Source organism: Bactrocera tryoni, chromosome 4 (genome assembly GCF_016617805.1).
Source record: "Bactrocera tryoni isolate S06 chromosome 4, CSIRO_BtryS06_freeze2, whole genome shotgun sequence".
In the NCBI taxonomy this organism is placed as follows: Eukaryota; Metazoa; Arthropoda; class Insecta; order Diptera; family Tephritidae; genus Bactrocera; species Bactrocera tryoni.
Window position 1 is genome coordinate 2,996,295 of NC_052502.1, and position 18,979 is coordinate 3,015,273.

General features: G+C 35.6%; 2 protein-coding genes across 8 annotated transcripts; both read right to left on the bottom strand.

Moving 5' to 3' along the window:
* Positions 1-869: 869 nt before the first annotated feature.
* On the bottom strand, positions 870-14,747 carry LOC120774006 (uncharacterized threonine-rich GPI-anchored glycoprotein PJ4664.02). Of its 6 annotated transcripts, XR_005705211.1 has the most exons (9): positions 13,529-13,889; positions 11,616-12,246; positions 4,643-5,378; positions 4,309-4,468; positions 4,077-4,245; positions 3,637-3,761; positions 2,972-3,566; positions 2,218-2,549; positions 870-2,161 (listed from the first exon to the last, which is right to left on the bottom strand). XR_005705211.1 is itself a non-coding variant. In XM_040103283.1 (8 exons), exons 2-8 carry the CDS (start codon positions 12,103-12,105, stop codon positions 2,509-2,511), a joined length of 2,316 nt encoding a protein of 771 aa, XP_039959217.1. In that variant the 5' UTR covers positions 12,106-12,246; positions 14,635-14,747; the 3' UTR covers positions 870-2,508. The 6 variants fall into 6 exon arrangements, 5 of the variants coding, with proteins under 5 accessions (XP_039959217.1, XP_039959220.1, XP_039959219.1 ...); XM_040103283.1 differs by lacking the exon at positions 13,529-13,889 and adding an exon at positions 14,635-14,747 and having other exon boundaries at positions 870-2,549; XM_040103286.1 differs by lacking the exon at positions 13,529-13,889 and adding an exon at positions 14,585-14,605 and having other exon boundaries at positions 870-2,549.
* Positions 14,748-16,006: 1,259 nt separating this feature from the next.
* Positions 16,007-18,256, bottom strand: LOC120775830 (GATA zinc finger domain-containing protein 1). 2 transcript variants are annotated; one of them, XM_040106192.1, is made up of 3 exons: positions 17,667-18,256; positions 17,417-17,603; positions 16,007-16,450 (listed from the first exon to the last, which is right to left on the bottom strand). In XM_040106192.1, the coding sequence occupies exons 1-3, from the start codon at positions 18,117-18,119 to the stop codon at positions 16,269-16,271; spliced, it is 822 nt and encodes a 273-aa protein (XP_039962126.1). In that variant the 5' UTR covers positions 18,120-18,256; the 3' UTR covers positions 16,007-16,268. The 2 variants fall into 2 exon arrangements, with proteins under 2 accessions (XP_039962126.1, XP_039962127.1); XM_040106193.1 differs by having other exon boundaries at positions 17,663-17,751.
* Positions 18,257-18,979: the final 723 nt, after the last annotated feature.

The following is an 18,979-nucleotide window of genomic DNA, read 5'->3' on the forward strand; positions in this document are numbered from 1 at the left end:
TGGCTAGTTCATGTTGTCGGATGGACGAAAACACTCCAGCTCTGAAAGTATTCGACACAGTACCCGCAGGGGGAAGCAGAGGAAGAGGATGACCTCCACTCCGTTGGAAGGACCAAGTGGAGAAGGACCTGGGTTCGCTTGGAATATCCAATTGGCGCCACGTTGCGAAAAGAAGGAACGACTGGCGCGCTGTTGTTAACTCGGCTTTAATTGCATAAGCGGTGTCTACGCCAGTAACGGAGAAGAGTGTATCTTTCTGCCTAAAATGGATAAAATTGGCTGGAAACTTGACCTTACCCCCATATAACTAATGCCAGGATTTTCGAACATCCGGCTGACTTTACTCTATATGATTGGTGATGGTATGTGAATAAGACTCTGTAGCAACATGTTGGAAGAGTATAAAAATACACTGCCTTAATTGGAGATAAGAAATTTATGTGTGTGAGTACACTTTTTAGAATGAATATGCATTAGGAGGGCTGTATTATTTGTCTACATTAGGCGCTGAATATCACATTATATCATTGTTATGTATAAAAATAATTAAACTGACAATAAGAAAATAATTAAAATTTGATCCGAAAAAGTTTGCAGGAGGTTTCACATTAAATAGTTAATTAATTATGGATTATGAATATTAATTATGTATATTGACTATTCCGGAACGAATTTGTTTGTTATAATAAATAAATAATATTTTATGAATCACAAAACTTAATAATTAATAGTAGTGTAAAAATGGGGATATATTTCCAATTTCATTTCAATGCAATCACATAATGTACATACATATATCATATCCAATTAAATTTAAGTACATTTTTAATAAAAGGAAACTGCAATTATGGCTCGGTGGCCTAAGTCAATGTAGTGTTTAATTATAATTTATTAAATTTACTTTCCATGACCTAAAGTACAATAGTAATTCTAATCTTATATATATAATATATATATATACACTTATAAATACATATTGTACATACTTATGTATGTAGATTCTTGTGTATAAAAACGTACACTGCGTTCTCAAGTCGAATTCCGTTTCTAAAGGACCGTTATGTTTGTTTCCTTGCTCATTCATTTTATTTATTTATTTTTTTTTTTTTTTGCCACTTAATTATTTGCCCTGCCTTATTAGTTATAACACATAATTATGCATTGAAAGTTAATTTTTATTAGTGCGGGACTCTAAGACCTTTATTCTCTATGTTATTTTGTTTTCAAATCTGTTTCAATTGTACATACGTATGCGTGTTTCTTAACATTTATTGTTTAAATGATGTATATGTTTATATGTATATTACGAGTTTCGATAAAATTCAGTAGCATACGAATTTGTACAAATGTACATGGTATGTGTCCGTATAATAACATGAATATTGTGGAGACCGTTAATGCAATAGATATTGTTTTCTACTCATTAACGTTGGTCTTAATGGTGTACATAGACAGATATAAGTAGATATTATTAGAAAAATAAGAGTAAATTTGTATTTTGTCCATTGGTGGTTCTTGTTGCAACTGCGTTTCTACCCGCCGACATATCATCAGCTACTGAATCGCTTACTTACGGTGGTGTCATATATATTCCAAATTATGGATGCGAACCTCGTTAATTACAATTATCATTGAGGTAATGTATGTACATACGTATGTATACTATATGCTAACGATGACCAAATATGTATAATTTGCATACAAATTAATTTATTTAATTGTACCAAAATAATGGCTAATTTGCAATACAGTATTATTCAGGCCTGATATCAAAGATGATGAAAAATTATTATATCGTTTTGTATTTTTAATGACGATCCAGTAAATAAATAATTTATGTAAACACAATGTTTTTCCTTGCAAGTAAAATTCAATATTCGCATACTCTCATTATATTTAAACTTAAGATATTAACTGGCAAGTTTAAACCATGTTTGTATCCAGGATAACAGTCGTTTTAAATGCACAGTACCATTGAGGTTTCTTCATCTCGTGGTTATTTACGTTTACAAACAATATACGTATGTATGTACAATATCGACTGTTATTGTCGATGATAGTCGTTGTTCACTGCTGCTATTCGTTATATTGCACATGTAAACTTTAAATTGGCTTTCACTTTACAGAAAATCTTGCTATTCGACCTTTGTCTATGTGAGACCTAAAAGAATATGGTATTTTGAAGTTTAAGCAATTTCTGCTTTTCATTATACACACCTTGATCTTAAGACAGTAGCACAAATATGTTATTTATTTATGTATGTATGTGTATGTGTATTTCTAAGGGTGTAAATTTTAACGTTTTTCTTGTCATCTGTATGAATATTTACTTATTTTGTTTTTAGTGACACCCTCTATTGGAATAGCATCTTTTTATCATTAAATTTTGCATTCTGTATTTCTTCGATTTTCTATCATCTGTTGGTATATGCTTGAATGCCGAATATGATATCTATGATTGAGAATACGGCCGACATTACGCTCGTAGGGATAATTCACGAACATGGTTCACACTAAATGGCATCCCCGTAAAGCTTGGAGCATTATAGCTATATAGGAGATAAAAAAGAGATACGAAGAGGATTATTTAATATAATTATCCGAATTCGGTGAATTCTTTTATAATTCTAAACCTAACTAAGATTAATCAGTTATGATTTTTATAGACTGTTCTGTTGCAAAATTTTTTTCTTACGGACCAAATATGTATATATGTACATATGTACATTTACATATGTTTACATAGAGCTACCAGGGCTGTATGGGTTTCTAGTGAAAAACTTTGTAACAATAGAATTTCTTAGTTTCCAACTCTTCAATAGAATTTGTGAAGAAGAGCAATTGGTTAAGAAATTATTATACCGCATGTTTTTCTGTATAACACAGCTTCTAAACTAGACAATTGCCCGATACCGCATATACATATTACTGTTAGTTAATAAAATGTTTAAATATTTGCAACAATAGTTACCATTATTTGTAGAATTAACACCATTGTTGGGCGAAGATGCCGATAATATGGTCGTTGTTGTCGATGTTGTTGCATTAACAATGGTTGATGCTGTAACCGGAGCTATTACTCGACTAGTACCAAGCCCAGAGCTTGCAAATTTTACATTATTTGGAATACTGACTGTCACACTCCGTCCGCTAATTATACCATTTAAAGGACGTGGCGGAGATGATGATATTAAAGATGATGACGATGAAACACAACTCGAAGATGACGGTGATGGAGATGGAGTTGATGGTGTTGGTGAGTCACGTGTAAGTGACATAGCCGAAATGTTTTTAGCTGTCAACGAAAGCGCCGCATTGCTTACATTTGTAATACTTCTGTTTGCCAATGCAACACTTGTATTTGTAGGTGACGTACCGGTTGGACTAGTATAATCTGATATTGAAGCGGATGACTTAATCTGCTGTTGCTTGTGTTCAAATACGGCGGGAGACTTTGTAGCCACATTAATATTGGAAGAGCTATTGTTGCCATTCACACTGCTCGAAATATTGTTATTTATGCAAGCTTTAGATATCACAGGTGATAGAGCAGAGGGCTGGGGCATCTGATAAATACATTTATTTCCACATACGTAAGAATGTTCATTCAATAATAGGATTACTTCGTTAACTTACACTAGCGCCGACTGGTGAGGACATCGTCGTACTTCCATTACTGCCGCCGCTTGATAACGAGCTTGACGAACTATAAAGTATGCTTCCACGTCCAGACGAAAGAGACCGGGTTTCATTTGAATTATCTAAAATAGATTAAAATTTAAATTTTAAAATCTACCAAATTTGACTTTCTCGCAAATATTTCACATGTACTGCATGAATTACAATTATTATGATGAAACATATTGCCTCTTTTTACCAGAAATATCTCATATATGTTATTATGTAATCGTGGATACCGTGTCAACTTATTCTTAAAATTAAATTGGGATATACATATGTATTATGTATGGATGTACATAGGTATGCATGTATGTATGTACATACATACATATGTATAATGTTATTCGATTATTAAATTTTATAAATTATTTATTTATGTATGTGATAAAACGTACCTTTTTCGCAATTGTTCAAATCAAAATCCAAAAAGGGACCTGGAAACATTTGCTCATACTTTGGACCCAGTTCTCGTTTTAATGACACAAGCTTAAGCTGTGAATTTATTTTCATTTTTGCTAACTGTTCTACTTCAGCTTCAAGTTCCTGATCTTTCTTTTTAAGAGTCTATAAAAACAAAATATACAACGACAGTAACAAGGAAACTTAATGAGCATGGGCGCCTCTTACTTTTACATATTTAATTGCTTCACCAAGTATAGCCAAATTTGACGTCTTTTTACGTTCGTCTTCCTTTAATGGGAGTTGATTTTTTAACTGCTCGTAGCATTCTTTGAGATGTGCACGCCGGTTTTTTTCCAACTTATTGTGCACTTCACGGGTACCAGCCCTAAATGTAGAATAATAACTTCTTATAATCTGTTATATTGCACAATACGATACTGTCGTATACATGGAAACGTACATACATATTCACAAACATACATACATATATAGTATAACTGGCATATGCATATGCACATGTACATTGTATAAGTTATATACATACATAAATATAACTTACCCATTGCTATTGGAACTTATAGTTCGCCTTCGACCGCTGGCACTTATCATGGGAGTCATGTGCAATAGTGGATTAGTAGTTGCCGAATGTTGTGCTGACATCATCTGTAAATAGTGACTACCAGTCGAGTTGTGTCTTGTCAATGTTTCGTCGTCTTCAATGCAACGTAATGCGTTTCCATCTTCAATGATCATTTTCCCAAGCTCTCCATTTTTTAAAAGTGGTTGGTTGGCTGGAATTTTATGGGAAAGTGAGAAACTGCGTATCCGTGAATGCGTTTCATCAACTTTTCTACACGCAATAGGCGGTGGGGTAAGAGGTTCGGAAGGCTTATAAATTATTGACTGTGGGGCTGAGGTGCTGTTGATCAGCGAAAATTTGGAGGCTACCGAGTGATGCTGCTGTGCTTGTTTAGGTATGCTTATCGCCTTAGACGGTATAGAATATGTATTAGCCGCCGGCGATGCAACGCGCAGACCATCATTCAGTAACATTTGTTTGTTAGCAGCAGCGGTCACGACAACAATATCGCAACTGTCACTATCTACAAGTCTATATGCTTTTGACTTTTTGAACTGCTCATTCTTCCCCTTAGTTAGCTCCTCTTCTGTCGCAGGTGGCTGCTGATGTTCTTGTGGTTCACTTGAACATCGAACAGTAGGTCGTATTGAAAATAAGGCAGTCAGCCCATTCTCTGATTCTGGAGATGACTTTGAATTTGAGGAAAAAGCATCCTCTAAAATAAAGTGAGAAGAAAAAACCAAAAAAAAAACACAACAAGATAAAGTTATGTACCATACGAGTGCAAGAAATAATAATATTAAAAATTATGATATATAAAAGCATACATACATATGTACCATGGAATACCAAAAAGAAATAATAATAATTTGGACGAAATCTTGAAAAATATTCAACAAAAAATTGCTTTATTTTAAATAATTGAGAAAGGGACAAATCATGGCTTTCTAAAACTTAAAATCTTTTCAAGAAACTTTTCTAGTCTCTCAGTTCGTTCAAAACTCAATAATAGGGAACACATATTCGATTATTGTTTTGAATGAACATTGTTAGATATTAAATATCATATTTGTTCCTAAAAACAACCAGACTTTTCATGCATTTTGGCTTTCAGCACTTTGTTGTTGTTGTAACGACCATCTAACCCCCGGTTGGGTGGTAAGATTCAGGTCAGTTATCATCGAAGTAATCTAACGGTAGGTCCAGAAAACTTGCTGTTTCAACAGGGCTGGGCTTACAAAAATATGGTTAGAGTCACAGAGGACTCGTTGGATATATTTAATATATCGGGATCAATTCTGAATAAGGAGGAATTTAACCTGCTACAGTATCCAGAACGAAGTTGCACAAGGGTCACTATGAATTCTCGCAACACGGTGATAGGGAGTCGGTGCGAATAGCATCCTAAGGCTGGTTTCTGCAAAAACATCCCAGCAGAAATTGTCTTTTTCCTATGAGCTGCCAGCTAGCGACTTGAGGATTTGGTTTCGGTTCTGTACTTTGCAAGTTATCGCGGTTATATGAGGAGTGAAGGAGCACAGATACAGGAATTTGGAAGATTTAGCCTTTTTAATGGAATTCCGAAACTCCTCCTCTTTGAAAGTTAATGGCGCCCAGTATCTTGGCATTTTGCTCAGCTGTCGTTTGACTTTGTCTGTCGAATGATAATGCATGAAGCGTATGAGGATTGAATTTCAATGTCAATTCGATCATGATGACTCCTCAGATTAGGCAAGGCCTTAACAGTAGTCCAAAGCTAGCACACTCCGTTGGAGAGGTTACAGTTGCCTTACCCATTGCCGATTGTTCACGAAATAAAATCGGGAGGTTTTTCGATCCAGATATTTATGGGTAGATGATCTGATACGGAGGAGGATGGAGTCATATGAAGAAGGTCACGCAAGTGAGGAAAGTTCTCTGATCGCCATTCACTTGGGAGTGGCCAGAAACGATTCTTTTACATATGACTCAAGCAGCTCACTACTTCCGGTCTTTGACCAAGTATCCTCTGGGTAGCCTAAGAACATCCGTTTGAAGGCGAGCAAAAGTGGGAAGGCGAAACATCCCCTCCGCAGGGTTGTGCGCTGGGGTTGGGACCCGGCACGTAAAAAGTCTTACCAATGAAAATTAGCAATCAGCCTCGTATGAGAGACCCCCCTTTTGATGACGACCATGGCAAACGAAATAAGGACTACGAATTGAGGGCATGCACCTGGAATGTCCGGTCCCTTAATTAGGAAGGTGCCGCTGCCCAGCTGGTTGATGTCCTCATGAAAATAAAGGCTGACATCACGGCCGTCCAAGAAATGCGATGGACGGGACAAGGACAAAGACGAGTAGGTCCTTGTGACATTTACTACAGTGGCCATATAAAGGAGCGCAAGTTTGGTGTAGGATTCATGGTGGGAGAGAGGCTTCGTCGCCGAGTACTATCATTCAGTCCGGTGAATGAACGTCTAGCCACAATCCGCATCAAAGCGAGGTTCTTCAACATATCGCTGATTTGCGCCCACGCCCCGACGGAAGAGAAGGACGATGTGACCAAAGATGCCTTTTATGAGTGCTTGGAGTGCACTTATGAGGGCTGCCCCCGCCACGATGTCAAAATCGTGCTTGGCGACTTTAACGCCAGGGTGGGCAAAGAAGGTATCTTTGGCACTACGGTCGGTAAATACAGCCTCCACGAGGAAACATCCCCAAATGTGTTGAGGCTGATCGACTTCGCCGGGGCCCGAAATATGGTTATCTGTAGCACTAGATTCCAGCATAGAAGAATTCATCAAGCTACCTGGCTGTCTCCGGATCGAAAAGCCACCAACCAGTTCGATCATGTTGTGATAGACGGAAGACACGTCTCCAGTGTTTTAGATGTGCGTGCGCTCCGAGGTCCTAACATCGACTTGAACCACTATCTTGTTGCAGCTAAGATTCGCACCCGCCTCTGTGCAGCAAAAAACGCACGACAACAAACACAAAGAAGGTTCGACGTCGAGAAGCTGCAATCACAACAGACAGCCGAACGATTTTCTAATCGGCTTGCACCCTTGCTCTCTGAGAGCACTCGTCAACAACTCAGTATAAGGAAACTTTTGGACGGCATTTCAAGCTCCTTACGTACAGCTGCAACCGAAAACATTTGTTTTAGGAAAATGCAAAAGAACAGCTGGTACGATGAGGAGCGCTGTGTCGCAGCGGGGAGAAAACAGACTGTCTGCGTCGCAACGTTACTGATCGACCACTACACGTGCGGGATGGGATAGATACCGAGAGTTGAAGAGGGAAGCGAGACGCATTTGCAGACAGAAGAAGGAATAGGCCGAAATGCGTGAGTACAAAGAGCTTAATAAGCTGGCCGACAGCGGTAATGCTCGAAAATTCTACGAAAAAATGCGGCGGCTTACAGAAGGTTTCAAGACCGGAGCATACTCCTGTAGAACCCCCAAAGATGATCTAATCACTGGATGCCCAGAGCATAGTTAAATTATGGAGGGAACACTTCTCCAGCCTGCTGAATGGCAGTGAACGCACAACACCAGGAGAAGGAGAACCCGATTCCCCAATCGATGACGATGGAGCAGACGTTCCATTACCCGACCATGAAGAAGTTCGAATAGCAATTGCCCGCCTGAAAAACAACTAAGCGGCAGAGGCCGACGGATTGCCGGCCGAGCTATTCAACCACGGCGGCGAAGAACTGATAAGGAGCATGCATAAGCTTCTTTTGTAAAATATGGTCGGACGAAAGCATGCCCAACGATTGGAATTTAAGTGTGCTATGCCCAATCCATAAAAAAGGAGACCCCACAATCTGCGCCAACTACCTGTGGGATTAGCCTCCTCAACATCGCATATAAGGTTCTATCGAGCGTATTGTGTGAAAGATTAAAGCCCACCGTCAACAAACTGATTGGACCTTATCAGTGTGGCTTTAGACCTGGCCATAAATCAACAACCGGACTAGATATTCACCATGCGCCAAATCTTTGAAAAGACTCCGTGAAAAGGAGAATCGATTTCTTCGTCGATTTCAAAGCCGCTTTCGATAGCACGAAACAGGAGCTGCTCTTTATGCCGCGATGTCTGAATTTGGTATCCCCGCAAAACTAATACGGCTGTGTAAGCTGACGTTGAGCAACACCAAAAGCTCCGTCAGAATCGGGAAGGACCTCTCCGAGCCGTTCGATACCAAACGAGGTTTCAGACTAGGCGATTCCCTATCGTGCGACTTTTTCAACCTGCTTCTGGAGAAAATAGTTCGAGCCGCAGAACTAAATAGAGAAGGTACCATCTTCTATAAGAGTGTACAGCTGCTGGCGTATGCCGATGATATTGATATCATCGGCCCTTATCACCCGCGCCGTTAGTTCTGCTTTCTCCAGACTGGACAAGGAAGCAAACAAATGGGTCTGGCAGTGAACGAGGGCAAGACGAAATATCTCCTGTCATCAAACAAACAGTCATCGCACTCACACGACTTGGCACTCACGTCACTGTTGACAGTCATAACTTTGAAGTTGTAGATAATTTCGTCTATCTTGGAACCAGCGTAAACACCACCAACAATGTCAGCCTAGAAATCCAACGCAGGATAACTCTTGCCAACAGGTGCTACTTCGGACCGAGTAGGCAATTGAGAAACAAAGTCCTCTCTCGACAAACAAAAACCAAACTCTATAAGTCACTCATAATTCCCGTCCTGCTATATGGTGCAGAGTCTTGGACGATGTTAACAACGGATGAGTCGACGTTGCGAGTTTTCGAGAGAAAAGTTCTGCGAATACCGCATGCGATGGAACGATGAGCTGTACGAGATATACGACGACATCGACATAGTTCAGCGAATTAAAAGACAGCGGCTACGCTGGCTAGTTCATGTTGTCCGGATGGACGAAAACACTCCAGCTCTGAAAGTATTCGACGCAGTACCCGCCGGGGGAAGCAGAGGAAGAGGAAGACCTCCACTCCGTTGGAAGGACCAAGTGGAGAAGGACCTGGCTTCGCTTGGAATATCCAATTGGCGCCACGTGGCGAAAAGAAGAAACGACTGGCGCGCTGTTGTTAACTCGGCTATAATCGCGTAAGCGGTGTCTACGCCAATTAAGAAGATCTGATGCGATCAGATACTTTATTTATCAGACAACATATAATGATGGTAATATCAGGCGAGCTATTACAAGTGCCCAAAATTATTCTATCTTCTACAGATAGGCCTAGTACCTAACAGTTTTCCCCACGAAGTAGCGCACATATGTTCGGGTGATATCCTCTTGAGCAACATGTAACAAGGGGATGTGTATAGTAAATATTTCGAGCTCGGCATCGCTTGAGCCGATAGCTATGACCTTACATTCAAGGGTAGGATATCTGACCGGCTGTTTAACTTGATTTCTTAGACCGCAGCTATCGATACGACTTCTCGACTTATGAATGCAATCGTACTTCTCTATCGTACTCTGAAGTCCATTGCAGTTGTAGTAGTAGCCAATTGTAGTATTCGGGTTTTTCGAGGTTGTCTACGGGTAGTCTTGAAAGTGGCGTGTAAAGGGTGGCTGTTGTAGCTATAAAATCCGCAAAGGCGGTTGTCGCACTGTGGTGTTATTTGGCAACGCCACTGTAGGGTGTTGTGGGGGCAGACTCCTGCAGCATGGGCAACGTGCGTCACACTCCATCACTAATGATATTACTCCTTGATTGAGCTCCTGGGGAACGTAGAAGTTCATTGTTGGGCACTCGGTTGGAGTGACGGCTCGGTGCTCGAAATGGGTGCAGATTGCACTGCCGTAAAGGCTGGTGTCATAGTAGAGAGTTGGCAGCATGGGGCCACGTAACTGGTGGTTTACTACCTGCTTGTCTTATGGTCTGAACAGGTCTTAAGATAGCTAGCACAAACGCAGTAGAAAAATTACATTGAGTCCAACCCCGGCCTGGAGTTTACTCTACTGGTAGGAGTGACAGTCTTACCGTAAATAGGGTTGGATCGGCGAAATAACAGCCATTGGCCGGATAAAATCTGGGTTAATTCTGATAACGTAGAAGCGACTGCCTTGGGAATTGATCTCTTTAATCAGTTTGTTTGTTTGTTCATCTAATGGTTGTTTGTAGCACCCAAAACTAATCTTCTAGGTATCTTAATTATACATAGCAGACTTATTCTCTGCCATGAAGTTGGTATTGCAGATGGGCGAGATCGAACTACTTTCACACCCACAAAACATATAAAATGTAATAACTTAACTACACAAATCGATTTGGTAATTCAGTAACTTCACACCTATTGTTTAATATAAATTTCATTTGGAGTTAATCCACAAGAAAAAAAGGACTAAAATTTTTAAACTAACTCAAATACATAGATTAAAAGTACTAAATAAACATGTCTTCATGTACGTTGTATAGTAATACAACAATATTATAATAATGCCAGATATAGAAATCTCTGATCATTATATGCATTCGTAAGTATATGCCCACAAATATTTAACCGCCTTTGACCCTCACAAATTGCGAGAGAATAAACTGTTCAGTTACTTTCGAACGTCACTCATCCATTCTTTGTTTTTAAAGAATTCTTCAAAAAACGTCTGTACCTCAGTATGAAACATGACTTTGATCTTCCGAGACTGGTGATCAGCATGTTCAAGTGTTGAGCTCTCAAAGGTTAACGTTAAATCTCTGTATCCAAATCAATACTGGACACCAGCAGATCGTGACAAAAAGTTCCTTTGATAGGGAGAGGAAGCAGATGATATATTATAAGCCCACTGATATCTTATCAATAAACCAATGATAGAACAACAGAAACAGTGTTTAATAAATTTAATAATGTATGAATCCAGCAAGGCTTAAGGATGTAAAATAAACAATTGTTTTTGATAGTCATAAAATTGTTATTATATTTGCCTACTAACTACTAAAAAAACCAATTTCGCTACATTACGGTATCATCACTTACCGGATATGCTAGTTTCATTGACAGCACTATCAGTCGTAGTATTCGTTTGTATTGATAACTGTTTGGAGGAATTTAGTATTTTTGGGCTGGCTTTCAAGGCTTCAATTGTTCCATCGTATTCATTCATAGTTCTGTTGTTGTTATGCTTACGCTGACTAGGTTTCATTTCAACTAGCAGTTGGCTTCCAGTAAGAGAACTGTTATTGTTAGTTATGATCACCCCGTTTGTAATGTGATGAAACGTAGTACTTGCAGTTGGGGCAGAAGAGGAAACTTTAACCAAATCCGTAGTGGATCGTGTATTTCTTGCATTCATAACATTATTGTTGTTATTGCGAACACCATTTGCTATATCAAAACCCAAAGAGCATTGATTAATATAGGGTTCCCCGACAGATCCATTTGAGGCAGTAGTTGGAGACCTCTTCAGTTTCTCTTGATGCTCAATATACTGAGCAGCATCTAGGAGTACCTTCAATCCTGTCGACATAGCAATTATAATTAGTTTAATTGAATGATGCACGTGACTTTTTGCACTCTGCGATGGAAAATAAATCCAATAGATAAAAATATTTTTCGAGGAGTGTCCACTTTTGATGCTGGAAAAGATGGCCAACTCTTGAATTCAATTCTGCAAAGGAGGGGAAAATAGTTCTAAAGTAAAAAATTGAAAAGGCAATGAATTCACTAGAAAATTTTTTGTCGTTGCATACCAATTTTGAATTTTGTCATTTTAACAAATATTCGTTATATACACGATTCTAGGGAAGTTCGTGTTAACGGTAATACAATACTTTCTGATATAAAAAATAAAAATACATACATATACTTTAGCTAAACTCTTAGTTAAAAACCATCATATTAAAGTTGTTAAAAAAAAAAATTTTAACAAAAAAGTTGAACAAAAAGTACGTACAAACGTTTTTTTGCTTTAACACTCAATTAAAAAAAGTATAATTAGTTTAAACAAATTGAATTAAAGTTTCCTAAATCGGGCAAAGAGTGTCAAATAATCTGCAAGCTTCAAACACAAAACCTTAAACCGATTTCAAAGAATACTACATGTAATACATAAATCGTATGGATTGGCGATAAATAAATAGAACTCAGGAGTACATTTTAGAAATCAAAGCAAATTTAGTTATTATATCCGTAAATAAAATTATGTAAGCTTTTATGTATTTGATATTTTGATTTATATGTATGTACGGTTATAATATAGACATACATACATACATATGTATATATTCATATAATATCGATATTGGCATGTATGTTCATTTTTCTTGGTACGAGAAATCATTCGTCTACTAAAACAGTATCCTCTTGCATGCTTTAACGTCAACTCTCTTTGAAAAGTGCACCACTTTGAATATGAAATTATTAATCAAACAAGGGAGGAAAGTTGGTTAAAATACGTATGTATGTGATGAGAAGTGATTGACCTCACATAACGCATTTAAAAATACAATTGCATGGACATATGTATGTACATACATACATATGTACATATATGCTAATCCATAGCAGATCGTTTCTGATGCAGTAGTCCTTTTTTAAGTGATCAGTTCTTAAAGACTGGGCATATGTACATTTGTATACATTTACTTCTATAGAAAAATATGTAAATACATATATACCAAATATATATATATATACATATGTATGTATGTAAGTACATATGTACATATATACATACATACATACATATGTATATGTAAGTAAATACTTAGATTGATTTAAATATACATATGTACATATGTAGTATGTTCTTTTTTTAACTTGGTTTCCGACTGAACTTGTTTTAACTATAACGCCTCCAATTCCTATTGAATTACTTTTTGCCCTTTTCAATTGTAATATGGGTATTTACTAGTGCAATTTTGTACTGAATTTTTGTACAACTTGTTTACCGAAGATTTCTTATTGGATGTGCATTTAGGCAGTTGCTGACATTTCGCATTGTTGTTGTCATTTTTTCTCTTATGATTAACTCTCTTCATTTATATTGGTAGAATAGTGATTAAATCTTTTTGCTCCTTTTCTTTTGTTATTAATTAGTGCATATGGCTGCAGATTGGCAAAAAATCATCCAATCACTCTTTAAGTCATTGAATTTAACGATTATACGAATAGTCTTGCTAGCACTTTAGAACGAATTGTCATCTATTTCAATGTAAAGTTTCAAGTTTTATAAAATGCACTGTAGTTAAATTTTACAAAATGTTAAATATTTTCAGCTACCGATCCACGGAACTTAGGAAGAGCAATTAAAAAGAAACAAAATACATACATTTGCACGCAGCCACACACATCTACATTTATTGCCTGTTGTTAGCTGAACTTGCTTGTGTTCGTGTTCACGTGTTGTTTTTTCGTTATTGTTGTCGTTAATGTGGCGACTGTTGCTTTTGTTGCGTTTTACAGTGTTTTGTTAAGAACTTTTATATGTGTAGGGACAAACTCATAGATGTATTTGCGTTAATACTGATTGCCTTTGTTTGCCCTCTACTTGCAAAGTCGATAGCCACGAAACAAAAACACCAATATGGCCTAAAAATATACATATATGTATATGTAAATATAATTCTTATATACATTTTGCAGTTAATTTTTTTTTTAATATCTGCATCTCTATAACATAGATACAAAACCCACGCATACAGCTACGTACACTCACGCCCAATTGCACACTATACATGCATTCATGTGAAAGAAACAAACGGAACAAAAAGAAGAACTTATCGTCATATACATACAAATGTATGCATGTACGTATTATTTTAATAAAAATTCACGAATTCTTGAAACTTTTTCACTTAATGGAAGTACTAAGTATTTCACTCAGACCTTTTTAGTCTTTTTCTACTATGATTAGTGCATTTATTTTTTATAAAGTAACAGAGATGACGTGTGAATAAAAATTTTGACGATGACTCGTTCGCAATTCAATTATCACGAGTATTTACATGTATTTTCTGGTTTCTGTTTTATCAAATACTAAAAAATTTCTCTTTACCGATTCGCAAAATTGTATGTATGCGCGCGACACTGTTATGTCTATCTGACTTTGGCTGACTAACTGCTGGAAGCCTGTTTCTAGTAATACGTTTGTTGTTTTTAGTTGCTCTCTCGAACACGATTATGTGGCGAACCCAACTACGATATGGATGTGTTTCTTTGAAATTGTATTGTAATGCGTTTCATAAATATTTGTTTGTGTGAGTTGTTATAGTTGAATTATATGCATACGACATTTGTCAACTTTATGCATCAACATACACTTACATACATATGTACATACAAACAAATAGGTGCAAATACAAACGTGCCGTAATAGAACTAAGTATTTGAGTGTAGGTACTTGAAGAGCGATATTAAATAAAAAAACGATATCAAAATTTATATTACGAGTTAAAAGATACGTTGCACAACTCTTACAAATTATAACCAATTTCTCTGCACAAATCTACTTATGTAGACATATACGAACATCAGCATACATACATTTTTACAATCTTATGCAGATGTATACAGATTAATTGACTTCAAAAGAGTACCAGAGAAATAAGTGTACCATTCATATGTATTAAATACTCATTTCAGCCAGAAGCTTCTGTGTTGCCATATTACACATATGACATTAAAATACGATAAGAAATATCCTTTGTAAAATATTTTAGCCGATTATACTCTACTTTAATTCATCAAATTTTCTTTTCTTCTAGCTTCCTGCTTAGCAAGATATACATACATACATATATTTGCGGCACAAATTTCAATTTTAGCAATCATAAAGAATGCAATGTGTTATGTAAATTTCTTATAAAATTAAAGCGCGATGGCAACTGAAAGTAATTTCATAAGAGCAAATTAGGAAAAATTGTATTTATATTTGTAAAATTACCTATTACTACCAAGCGCATGCCCTCTCTTAACTGCATGTACTTGCACAATTCTCTTTAAAAATGCAAATGTAAGACATTTCAACTCAAACACCAAGCGACTCAAAAGCTAAGTCTAATTGGACAATATTACACACATGCATACACACCCATCGAAAATAATGAAAAAAAAAAAGATTTTTCACTTAGAAGAATAAAACATAATTTTATTGAATATGCAGAATTGAAAGAAATATTACTATTCACATACCAAAAATAAGAAAAAATAATAGATATTAAAAATCAAAAGCAAATTTGAGACGAGATAAACATGGGTAAAATATTTTACCTGCCTAGTCTTTATAGATATTACGTATTTATAGATTTAAGACATACATTACCATTCTTTACAGGTACTAATTGATTGAAATTTATCAAAAATAATATTTCTTGACATATGAAAGAATTATGAATCAGTATTATTTTAAGATAATAATCGATATTTCCTTTTTGATAGATAACTTGCTCACACTTCTTTTTACAACAGCTTACCTATTTTAGACATATTTTATAAACATTATTATATTATTTAACTATTTAAAATATGAACTATATCTTTTGAGGTCAATCTGCTATTATTTTATTAACTTGAATGACATATTAGGAAAAATAACGCAGACTGATTTGTGTGTAGACTATTAATCGTTAAAAGAATTGCAGTATTACATTCTTCATTAATTCAATTTATTAAAGAATATTTTATTATATTTTATAAGTTAGCTGTTCGATGATGTTCGGAAAGCGAAGTCCAAATAAAACCTCTTGTCTTTCCATCAATTTCCATTGCGTCTGGAAGTGGAAAAGGCGTCGTACGATCATAATAATAATTACTAGGTGCATGCATTATGAATTGTAAAGCAGACAACTTTCGGGAAAGATCTTCATCTGGTCCTGAAAATATAAGCATAACCATATTTAGAAAATAATTATTAAAATGCAGAATATAAAACAAATAACGAACCATTTTAATAATTTAAAAATGACTTTTTTTATTATTTACTTATATGTACTTATAAAATAAATATGTATGTATATTTTAATTGTTTATTAGGCTGGGATATAGAATAGCATCCCCGGATTTCGGGAATAAAATGGGTATCACTGGAAAGGTGACGTTCTCCAGATCACGAAAATATATACATATATGTATATAGTTGCCACTGACTTATAGTTTTAAAGAAATTTGCATTCAAAGTTAAAAAATTCACAACTTTTACACTGATAATTTGTATATTGTGAATAACTTTTTCACTTATATTATGCACTTTTCACTTACTAACACTTCACTAAAACGTTTCTGTATATTATTTTTTTTAATATTTGTTGTAAATAAAGCTTTATTTTAATTATGTTATTTTAGTTAAATTCTCTGCATTTCCGCGCCACGCTTCAAAAAAAATAACCTTGGCAACCCTTTTCTTATTGTGCAAATGCAGAGAATTTAACTAAAATAAAATAATTAAAATAAAGCTTTATTTACAACAAATATTAAAAAAATTAATATACAGAAACGTTATAGTGAAGTGTTACTAGGTGAAAAGTGCATAATATAAGTGAAAAAAGTCATTCCCAATATACAAATTATCAAGTTATAAGTTGTGAATTTTTTAACTTTGAATGCAAATATCTTAAAAACTATAAGTCAGCGGCAACTATATATATATATATTTTCGTGATCTGGAGAACGTCACCTTTCCATTGATACCAATTTTATCTCCGAAATCCGGGGATGCTATTCTAAATTTTACCCGTTTATTATACTAAATATTAAAAAAGGGCTACAAGCGAGAGAAAAATTGTTTTAATGAATTAATCTGACATTGACTTGTTGGGATTTTAAATACTATTTCGGCATACCTATTAAATACGAAGCTGGATCAAATCCATCGCGTGGGTCGGGACTTGCTTGCGTAGGAACAAGCCATGTAAGATAAGCAGATTTTTCGCAATAGTTATCAACTAAGAGACCACGTATTTGGGCGTAGTAAATATTGCGCTTATCATCCATTAAGGATACAATATCGCCGACTTGAAGATAAGTTCCCTAAAACCAAATATTTTTAATTAATTATCATCAAAAAATTTCTTTTAAAATCGACATACACACTTTGTAAAATACGCTGTCCACAACGTGCGTAGTAGCTTGTGCAACTGGTGTTTTTAAAGGTATTTTTTTGAAAATATTACGCCTGCTACGTCCTTTGCTTTGCACTTTGGTATTATTCGATGTGTTTTGAACGTAACAGCTGTTCGAAGTAATATTATTAGGTTGAGTACAACTTTTCGCTTTAAATCGAGTTGATCGGGTACTTTTGCGAATTTTTTTTTCTTCTGCCACTGCGACGTGCTTGCCTTCTCCAAGTATTCTGTGTGATTTACTTTTTGTGTCTTCAGTTATTTTATCAAACTCTACTAAACTAGCATTATCATTCGAATTCTTTGTTTCCTTTTTTTCGTAACATTCTTGACAAATCTCGCCTTCTCCATTTTCCGACTGTCTCCAAAGAAGAGTTTCAGTTTTTTGACACTCAATGCAAATAGGAAAACTTCTATTAGACATTTCTTTAAAACTGTAAGTAAATATTTTTTAAATGGTTGACAAGTCCGTTTTAGTTTATTGTTTAAAAATTATTTTAACCCAAGCATAGAAATTTTAGCACCATTAAACACCATCAAACAGTATTAAATGAAACATAAACATAAGCCAAGTGACCAAAATTTCTGCAAAAGTCGATAACATTCGCATAATAATATTTTGTCTACACACTACTTTTTACACGATTTAACTTACTAAAAATCTATATTGCTAGCAATATTGCCATTGGTAACTGCACATTGGTAATGGATAGCGATTGTTGTCTAAATATATTTCATTCCATCTATTTCTAGCAATTACTGTAATTTTGATGGTTCGACAGACAAATCTATAAGAAAAATCAGCTGCTTTGTTGGCGTTCACACAGCGACTCAGATAAAAGTGGTCATACACGACTCACATAAAATAAATATTGGGATCATTTATTGTCTAAATTCAATAAAATACATAAAAATGCTATTATAATTAATTTATATCAGAATTATTGAATGTATAACTTAAGTATTCGTTTTATTCTACCACGTGTTTACTCATTGAAGGACGGACGAAAAATGAAGAAGTGTGTCGTGTGTGTCTGCTTTAAGACCACATTTATGACAAGCAAATTGAATACAAATTTATTTCTATTACTACGAGAAACCACGCTTACTTATTTAATTGCTTAAAACGTGCGTTCATGTATTTTTTTTTAATTTTGTGTTATTTCCAAATTTGTTTATGCATTACCTACACTAATGTTTATATATTCATAATACTTAAAACATCATCCTTAATGCTAATCGCTTTACGCCAGATGTCGCCTTGTATAATTTAATTGCTTTTTA